The sequence below is a fragment of the Drosophila arizonae genome, chromosome 2 (assembly GCF_054131065.1).
Source record: "Drosophila arizonae isolate 15081-1271.41 chromosome 2, UAZ_ARI_1.0, whole genome shotgun sequence".
Taxonomy (NCBI): Eukaryota; Metazoa; Arthropoda; class Insecta; order Diptera; family Drosophilidae; genus Drosophila; species Drosophila arizonae.
This window is the reverse complement of record NC_142922.1, coordinates 20647581-20657709: the sequence shown is the minus strand read 5'-3', so window position 1 is coordinate 20657709 and position 10129 is coordinate 20647581. Positions and strand designations below refer to the sequence as shown.

At 40.3% G+C, this 10129-nt stretch overlaps 1 protein-coding gene across 1 annotated transcript; it reads right to left on the bottom strand.

Annotated features, from left to right (window-relative positions):
* Positions 1-290: 290 nt before the first annotated feature.
* Positions 291-5422, bottom strand: nerfin-2 (nervous fingers 2). Its single transcript, XM_018019085.2, has 4 exons — positions 5160-5422; positions 2764-4510; positions 1053-1303; positions 291-996 (listed from the first exon to the last, which is right to left on the bottom strand). Exons 2-4 carry the CDS (start codon positions 4219-4221, stop codon positions 567-569), a joined length of 2139 nt encoding a protein of 712 aa, XP_017874574.2. The 5' UTR covers positions 4222-4510; positions 5160-5422; the 3' UTR covers positions 291-566.
* Between the last annotated feature and the right edge of the window lie 4707 nt (positions 5423-10129).

The following is a 10129-nucleotide window of genomic DNA, read 5'->3' as shown; positions in this document are numbered from 1 at the left end:
ATTTTATTTATTTATTATTTTGTATTTTCATTATAAATATATTATATTATTTTGTTAGTTTTCTCAATATTTTTATTTTTTTAATTTTTCATACCCAATACTCAATAATACTCAAAATGAGTTTTTTTCATGGTGAGCGAGCATTGCGCAGTCGTTACCCATTCCAAGTGTACTACTGACTCCTTAAAAAACACTTTTATTTAAAAAAGAATTAAAAAAGAAATAGTGATTATATATTTATATAATTCATTCCCTTCTCACCCTTTTCGCACAAACTCCCGTTAAATAAAAGTAAAAATTTTCTTTTATGGCTTTTCGATAATATTTGCTGGTTTATTGAAACTTGAACTAGTAAACGCTTGATTAGACAATTGAATTTGAAACTAAACAACAACATTGCCAGTTGATTCCGTTGGCAGCATCCAATTGAATGGGGGCGTGGCAGCACTGGCAACTGTTGCTGGCAGCTCCAGTTGCCGATGCGCAGTTGCTGCTACCGTTGCCGTCGATGTTGTTGTCGATGTGGCAGCAATCCGTGGCACCGGCCGCAGCACATGCGAGCTGGGTCATTTGACCGGCAGCGGCGGCAGCATCGTGTGTGCCACATTCGAGAGCTGCCGCAAGTGATTCGCATGGACGTACTGGAAGGCCGAGGAGCGCTCCAGCTGCTGGCTGAGATAGAGCTCGCCCAGCGAGTAGAACCGTGGCTGAAAGGGAAAGCCGTTGAAGCGTGACACCGGGTTGCCATAGCTCTTGGGCGTGGCCGTCACAGTGGGATACAGTGTGCTGCAATGGGGCGGTGGGCGTGGCAGCGCATAGTTCTGCGACGGCAACTGTTGCTGCTGCTGTTGTTGCTGTTGTTGTTGCTGCTGCTGCTGATGTTGGTGTTGGTGCTGTTGATGTTGGTGGTGTTGGTGTTGCTGCTGAAAGAATTCCATGCTCTTCAGATTATCCAGCATCTGATGCGAGGCCTGATGCTTCTTCAGATAGGCATAGCTGCAAGGGGGCGTGGCTTTAATAGAGAACTACATCAGTGTGAGTTACCTGCTTACCGGCGAAATGTTTTGCCGCATTGTGGACACGGATAGATGCCATCGCCGACATCCGCATCACATCCGCCTCCTGCTCCAGCTCCAGCTCCAGCTCCAGCTCCAGCCTTGTGGCCAGCCTCTGTGGCGCCGCTGCTGCTGCCATTGGGGGCGTCGCTGCCACCACTCGCTGCTCGCTTCTTGCCGGACTGCATCTCCGACTTGGGCTTGTGCCAGCGGCGATGCGAAGCCAAGTTCGCTGGACAATTGAAAACCTGCAAATGCACAAATTTCCATGAGCTAACAACTAAATGTCCGTAAGTTGCCAATGACAACAGCTGCAAGTTAAGTCTGTGCTGAGACAGACCCTAAGGAGCATATATGAAACAAATAAGTAGCTAAATAGAATCGCTTATTTGAGCTACTTTTTCAATATTGCTATCAGAACTAATATTAAACTTGCTTACTGCTCGATTAATTAAAGTTTTGTTAAAATCTTTTAATCATCTACTTGATTTTTCAGAAAGTTATAATTTTTGGGGGTCATTTTGCTCTGTCTCCTAAATGTTTTGCCGCATACCTATGCCATATATTATTGAGAGTTGCATTGAGTACACTATTAATCAATATATTAAGCTTCACATTAATGATAAGATTAATCCAAATTAAAAGCTTCCTTCAACATTTATATTTAAAAACAAACATTAACAAGGTTGTTAAAGGGGAAAAAACCAGCTTAATAATCAATCATTATCGCCTTTTATTATTTCGAAGAGCTGTAGAAAACTTCTGGCTTAGTAGAATAAATATGAGTGAGAGCTCAAAACTGATTAACCTAAAACTCTTTTAAGATTTATCGCGGCAAAACACAATTTTTCACTTTAGTACAATTTAAATCTGGGTTAAATCTTTAGGTCGCTTATCATTCTCACTTCCTACGAATGTCAACCTAAGGTGTAGATATTTAAAGATAATATCTTTTTTAAGTTAATAATATACAGCAGAATCTGGGTATAACAACTACGCTTATGGCGTTTGTAAGGCTATTGCGATGAAAATTTTGTTTCCTAGGCAAACTTCTATGAGTGAACTTATATGGTTATAGCGTCGCCCGGATATAAATACGGTCCCTTGAGCGTCGCTACATCCAGATTCTACTGTATATGTATATTAAATAATACTCCACTGAGTTCCAATTTAATTGTTGCATATTTAATTATAAGCAGTCGTCTATTAATCTTAAACTCGTTATTTAAAGGTGGCCTTAATTTGAGAAATGCAGATACATTTAATTATTCTAAATTCGAAAAAAAGTTAGTTATTCACTTAAGAAAACTAACCTAACACTAAAATACTCTCAATATGCAAGTAGGCAAAACGCGCAAAATGAAAAATTCTTTTAAAACCGAAAAAAGAAGGGAACGGGATTAAAAAGGGGCCCCAAATAGATAGTTGCATAAGGCTCCGTTGATGCCCACTCCTGCCCAGTTTCTTTAGGTTTACTTCTTATAAAGGATAAAAAAACGTAGAGCTTCACTTTTCTAAAGGTTAAACAACTTTTCAGTCATTATCTATAGCAGAAATAACTGAAAAGTTGTTTATCTATAGCAGAAATAACTGAAAAGTTGTTTAACCTTCAACATTACTTAAGATCAAACGAAGGCTTAACGGTATGAAAGTTTAGACCAGTGACTAAAAAGAAGAGAAGAGAGGAGAGGTCAGAGAGAGGCTTTACCTTTTCGCACTCGGAGCACTTGTATTCGATGTGAACGATGCGTGGACAGCGATGCTGGGCGAGCATGAAGGCGTCGTCGTAGACGGTGCGGCAGAGCTGGCAGAGATAGTCGCCAATTTTGTTCTCGATGCTGGCCAAGATGGCTTTGGCCTCCTCGGTGATTTCGACCACATTGAAGGCGGGATCAATGTCGCCTTTACGCACCACCAGCTCCTCATCGTCGCGCAGCTTGCGTATTATGGTGCCGGACACGGGGCTGATTGTCTCCTCGTCGACATTTGCGGCGTGTTTGCGCAATTTGGTGCGTCGACGTTCCGGCTTGTGTTTGCGCAACGGCGAAGAATGTGCCTCGGGCTGTTGTTGCAGCTGGAGCTGTGGATGTGGATGGTTTTGTGGATGTGTTTGTAGTTGTGGTTGGCTTTGCGTTGGATTAGTAGATTCACTCAAGTCCATGTAGACTTTTTCCGGCTGTTCTTCGCTGGCAGCTGCTGCGGCCTCTGCCTCCAGCTCGAGACACTCCTTGGCCGCCTGCGCAAAGTCGCGCTTGAAGAGCTTGTCCAGACCGTCGATGGCCTGATTGTGCAGCTCCTCATCCTCATAGATCAGCTCGTTCCTTTTGAGCGCTTGCTTTCGCTGCTGCTGCTGCTGCTGCACTGGCGGCACCAACACCACATTATCATCAGCATCATCATCATCATCGTTGCCCAGTATGTCCACAAATACCTCCTCATCGTCCTCCGGCTCCTGCTGCTGTTGCTGCTGCTCCTCTGTCTCATTGACGTCGTGAACTTGTATTGAGTCCTCCTCATCGCCATCGCCATCGCCGTCGCCGTCCCCATCGCCATCCGCATCGGCCTCCGTGTCCGTGGCATAGTCATTGTAGTCATGGGAACTGACAACTGTTTCATCCTCGTCCTCGGTCAACACAATTGTCTCATCCTCCTGGCAGCTGCTGCTGCTGCTGGCTGCCGTCCTAGTCACGCTCGATTGACTTGCCGGAATTTGCGCAAAGTTACTTTTGCCGTGAAAATTACTTTTATCATACGCCGTACCCTCAAAGCCATAGCCACCCACTCCATGCTGCAGCTGTTGCTGCTGCTGCTGCTGCTGATGGTGGAAGTAGCTTGTGGCTGTTGTTGCTGTTGCTGTTGCTGCTGCTGCTGGTGGCTGCATCACGAGCGCCGCATGTGGCCGCCACAGGTAATTCTCCTCGGACATTAATCTTTGACGCTTGCGAGGCGGCGAGGGCGTCGATGGCGGCGTAATTGGCACCATATTCGTCGCGGCGCGCAAAGACAGATCCAATGGGGAGAGCAGCGATAGCGATATAGCCGACCTGCCATGCTGGCTAAATTGCGCAAATGTCTCGTTGATTGCCGGCAATGGGCGGCAGTCGGCGTAATGGACCTGGGGGTGTGGCACCAGAGGCGTCTGGCTCAATTGGTTCATATTCAACATGTTTTCACACTCAGCGCAACTTTTGTATGCTAGATATTCGTTCTTTTCTTTACTTTAAGTTGAATTGGTTTTAATATTCTTGAATATTTAATTAATTCGATTTTGATTATTTATTTAGATTAATATTTATTATATAGCTTTTTTATATTTAATTTATTATTATTTGTTAAATTTGATATAATTTATTTCATTGAACTGTAATACGTTTTTTTTTTTTTTTTTTTTTTTTTTTTTTTTTTTTTTTTTTTAAATTATTTTAGAAGATTTTTAATAATTATCTCTGTCGGAACTAAAATTAAATAATTTCTTGAGGAAATGTTTTGCAATTTTTATTTTTTTATTTTGTCGGAAAATAATACCTATACAAAGTAGAAACTTATAAATATTTTCCAACATTATACCTTCTTATTGGTAATGTATTATTATTATTAATATTTTTATTAATATTTAAAGTTGTATTTGTATATATGAGAGTAGAACATATTAGAATAAATGAATGTTTATACGTGATATAGTATAGTGAATCCATTTATAGTAAATTAATGCTGATATTTTAGGAATGAATTTATGATTTCAAAATGTAATATAATCTAAGTTTAAGAATTTTTCAAGTTTAAGCGGAGAATCTCAAAGCCCCTGCATTCAATAATATCCAACAAACTACTATAATATTGCATACTATGATTTCAAAGATTCACAAGTCACTTATTGGTAGTCTCAAATTCATAAAACTGTCCTTAAGAATTCACTTCAAAAACTTTTAAATAGAATAAAAACATTTTAATATTTAATTATATTGCTTTGAGTTCTTTTCAATGGCATAAATTAATTTTTTAAATATAATTAATATACTTGACAGAAATCTTTTCAAGTTTGTATAAATTTTAGCTTCTTTTGTCACACTTAAAGCTAATTCGTTTTAATTAACATTTAATTACTTTCGAGGAAAGACCGTTTGCACTTATGCACTACACTATATATGTATATATGTATGTATATGTAGCATATATAATATATGGAAATCAGCACTTGTAAAATCTGCACATGGATTGAAGTTCACCGTTACACGCAACCTGCTCGTCACACCCGTCGAGCTCAACTGAAGCTTCGTCAGCGCTGCGAGGATATGTGAGTGCCTTGTTGGCTCACCTGTCGCAATGCCAGCGACGAAAATTGGGTTTGCGTAGCGAAGCCAATGAAAGTCCACGCAAGCCAGGACCAGCTGCAGAAGTAGCTCGCCACCCAACCACCCAACCACTCAGCCAACCACCCACTCGTCCAAGCAGCCAGCAATATGCCCATCTCTGAGGCTCTCTCGCTCGCACACAGCTGTGGAATGCTCGCAAGCTGGCATTGGATTCGCTCACAGCGCATAACGGGACTCTTCCAACCACCTCGTCCCGCACCTGCTCTCCACAAGTGTGCAGAGATGCGCATGCGCTGCCACGCCCATATGCACCGGTTGCGAGAGCTATGTGAATATTTGAATTTGCGTTTTGGTTTTTTTCTGTACGCCAGAGGGCGCCACAGCCGCTGGGCATCTGTTGCGCCGCAACGCTCATTGGGCGATGAGCACAGCGGCCACGCCCCCAACAAAAGAGCCAAAGGATTTGTCGCACAGCATGAACGGAATTTCATTGAATTGCAAATGAAGAATTTCAATGCAATGCATTGGAGTTTCGAACGTCTGGCAAGGGGAAGGGGGAGAAGAGTTGGAGAGAGGAAAGCAACGAGGAGAATAGTATTGAATGTGGAGAAGCAGAAGCTTCTGTCCTAGCCGGAAACGCGATTTTGTTGTTGCTCACATTTTCCTTACTCTGACCGTCAGGCTTGTGCAGACATTTTAAGAGGCAAAGGATTATTTTGGTGGGTCTCCTTCTATATTTTTTGTGATTTCGTTGTACTTTTTTTGTTGTCATCTTTTTAATGCCGCTTCCTGCGCATGTGGGCAATGCAATTCCAAAATGGCGTCAGTCCCGCTGTCCTTTAAAGCTGCTTTAAATTCGACAGGCCGAAAAGAAAGAAGAGGAAAAATACCAAAACTTCATTAAACGCAGTTATCTGCTATACGAAAACAAGGACGTCTAATGAACAGGAATGTAATTACGAACATTTTGTGTCAGCTCGTAACCAAATTAAGAGGTCGCGTTCCCTGGAAAGAAAAATTTGAAAACCTGAGCTAGCTGGATGAGGATGACTAACAGATATCCTATATGTGTCAAATAGTATTTCAACCTGTTTATAAACAATGCAAGAATGTCTATTTAGAGCCTGACTCTACTAATTTGAATCGAGTATTGGAATAATTCTACTATATATGTCGATAGTTAAGTTAGTCTATGTGATCTATAGCTCACTTTATCCTTTATCTTATCCCCTCTCGTACCCTTATGATAGCTTCGACTTTTGGATATCTCTTTCAACGAAAGTATCAGTTTTAAGCATGTTAAAATATACTATTTACATACCTCATAACTATCGTACTAACACATATCGTAAAGCACATTGAAAAATTAACAACATTTCCTGCATATTGGTTGGAAAATAAACTTACGATTCGTAAGTAACTGATATTATTTTTTCAGATTTGAGTTCAAGTTTTTATATAGTACTATTGGCCCGCCTCTATTATTAATATTAGATATGTATGCCTGCACTTTTCCTTCTCTCTGATAAAACAAATTCAAGGAGTTATTATTCTGCTTTGTTTGTATATTTAAATTTGTCTTGCTCCTTGCCTTCGCTTAGATAGATTTATTACAGCTAAACAATTTCTTAACCTTAATTTGTATGATGTATCATTGTAATCAATCTCGGGTCTAACACACCCATTTTGAATGATTTTCTCTAAACAGGGTATATGGGTAAAAAATCTGAAGAAAGTTAACTAATAAGTTTTCAGCTCTTTTAACATTTTTTCACCTCTCAGCATTATTATTACGATTTTTTATTTTCCTTTTAGCCAGGTCAACAACGAGCTACACTTTGTGGTTTCCTTTGGCAACGGCAAATTGTGAGCTACTCAATGAAGGAACCCGGTCGCGTTGTCTCATTAAAATATCTGCGGCCTTTGTAAGACGCTCTAGACGAGGAGCAGACTCTGGTCTTGCCTTGACTTGTGGCTGCTCAAACAGCGGGATGCTGCACTCTAATTAGCCTTGGTAGTACAATTTTTCACTCATTTGCATGCCGTCAGCGACGTTGATTTTGTGAGGCTAATTGCACAGGTTGGCGTCGCACTCTGCTCGCATGGCTCAAGGTGTCAAATTACACCGCACAGCTATCAAAACCACAACTAAAGCTCTGTTCCCAGCCCTTGTGCCACCCTTAGCCAAGGGGAGGTTTGCGGTTTGTACCTCTCTCTCTCTCTCTGTCTCTCTCTCTCTCTCTCTCTCTCTCTCACACACTTTCCTGCTAGATATCTATTTACACAAAGCGAGGGTGGGTAATGGGCTCTTAATTAGGCTCATATAGGATATTGTGGCAAACACATTTACGATATGTTTATTTGCGGCAGATCGTTCAGATTCGCGGATTAGCTAAGCATGGATGGGCAAGTGTGGGGGGCTTTTCTGGTTCATTGGATTGCGAATCTGATCGAGAATGATTCGTTTTTTATCATATACCCTGATTTTATTACCAATAATACATCAGTATTAAATCTATCTATTTGACATCTATTATTGGTTGTTAACAAATTCGTTTAGCAAGAGGATTATTTACTTTAGATGTTTGAGAAGTTTTCATAAAAAAATACCAAGAATGAAAGTCTGTACTTTTACCTTAACTAATATTTACAAGTTCTTAAGTAACTTGGCAAACTATTAATAAAAAACTTTAAATCTCTTCTCTTCATATTCAAGAAGAAATCCGTATAATCTCTTCTCTTTAAGATTTCAACTCACTGCGAGCTGCGCGAGTTGTCGCTGCTGGCTCCTCCGGACATGAGAGACTTCCTGTGGGGCAGGTGGAGAACAAAACGATATTGCCAGACGTAGCTGAATCGCTGGCATTTTGCCGCGTTTGGGCAACGCTTGATGACCTTTAATGGAGGCGCAAACTTAATTGTTGCAGCCGAGTTTTTGTTTTGTTTTGTCCTCGTCCAGGGGCTAGTTTTAATTAGAGTCGCATGGAAGTATGCCCCGAGGCTAATGCAATTCTTATGCAAATGCGTTTAATTACAAAACTGTGAAACTGAATTACGCAACATTGCGTTATTTTAGTGAATTACTTGCGAGCGGAGTTCGTGTGTTTAATTGGCGAACTCAACGCCTTTTTAATTGCGAATCCTTCTTGAGGCCAAGGCGCCGACAAACCAACAAACTTCAAATTGCCAACTGACGCCAGTCAGTCAGACAGCCAGAGGCCCTCAGCACTCAGTTTTAGCCAGGCTAACGAATTTCCATTTGAATTCTTATTTTTATGCTGCTCAAAATTGAATTTCAAGTCGACTTTGTAGCCAGCAAAATCGATTTTGATTGATTCAATTTGTGCGCCGTGTGATAGCATGTCACAGATTCGATACGTAGTATGTATGTATGTGCATGAGTACTTTGCACTTTGTGTGCATCAGACACAGAGTGTATACAGTGGAAACAGTTCCATAGAAGTACCTATAAAATGGAAATCAAGTAGGATTTATATAATTCAGTAGAAGAAATAAGTTTGGTTAATGCAGGTGCTGTGCAAAGATCTCTAAGATATAAGATCTGCTTAACTTCCTTTGTGACCTGTCCTTTAACAAGACAGTTGAAGATGCTAACTGGCTTGGTAGCTGTGTTAGTGCTCAACTCAAAGATGACAAACAACAGAGACTTATATTTGGGAATTCATGGTGTTTCATAAAGAACCAATACTTTTTCAATATTTGAGAAAAAATTAGATTAAACCGTAGGAGTAGAGCAACTCAAATTTCTCCTAATTCTTGCTATAACTATAAGAGGTATAGTTGGGAGATTATGATGTTTCATAATAAACCAATACTTTTTCAATCAAAGAGTGGAGTATTTACTATATGGAATCATTTGGAACATTAAAATAAGCTATAGATCATATGGATTCTTATGCCCAATAATTAATATATCAGGTCAACTGTATCAAAAGAAAAGACACTGCTGAAGACATGTCATTAAGTGAATCAGGCACGCCCATTACAAGTTTACTTTACCTTAAACCGTTTGCCCACCCTCCACACAAATTTTTCCTTAGAGATTCAACTAGTTATTGGCTCCCAAATTGTTAGTCCGTTCCCATTCCCATTCCTATTCTCGTCTACTAAGCTATTCCAAGGTTTAGGCTAAGGAAAATTGAAAAGAAAAAGCTTAAGCGCACTCGCGTCCCCCTCATTGAGACTAATAGAAAAATGTTTATAGATAAAAAGGCGACAAATTGAATTTGCAAAGGTCAGACGTCAGTGTGACACTTGATAGCAGGCATTCGCACTTCACGCAGGACACGCAGGTCCTTGCCGGAATTCCATTTGAATTTCCATTTGCTATATATTCGCATTTTTCTTTTTGGCAAATTGAATTTGCGAAATGATTTGATTGTGCATTAAAAAAGCCTTCGCAACAGGGTGCGACCCGAGCTGCCACCCCTTTATATGCTCTAATATCTATTATGAAAGAGGCCAAGGTAAACCGCATTAGGGATTTTAATTAACTGCCAAAATGGTTCTCTATATATACATATATCTATATACAAATATATCCATTAAAGTATTGAATTTCACTAACTAAAAACGTTTTTTACGCCCAACTGCCGGAGCTTAATGGGTTGGAAAGACTTTACTGACTTAAGCACAACGGGTCAGTGACAGCGCAGGACCTTGATATGCTGTTAGCATGTCATTCTTTACTTTTACTCAAGATTAACCAGAAAACGATGAGTTTGTATTGCCAAGGTTTAT

Coding starts and splice junctions, on each gene's coding strand:
- nerfin-2 (XM_018019085.2), bottom strand. CDS start 4,221: ATGTTGAATATGAACCAATTGAGCCAGACGCCTCTGGTGCCACACCCC. Junction 1,304..2,763: donor AGTGCTCCGAGTGCGAAAAG/GTAAAGCCTCTC, acceptor GTGCATTTGCAG/GTTTTCAATTGTCCAGCGAA. Junction 997..1,052: donor TGCGGCAAAACATTTCGCCG/GTAAGCAGGTAA, acceptor GCCCCCTTGCAG/CTATGCCTATCTGAAGAAGC.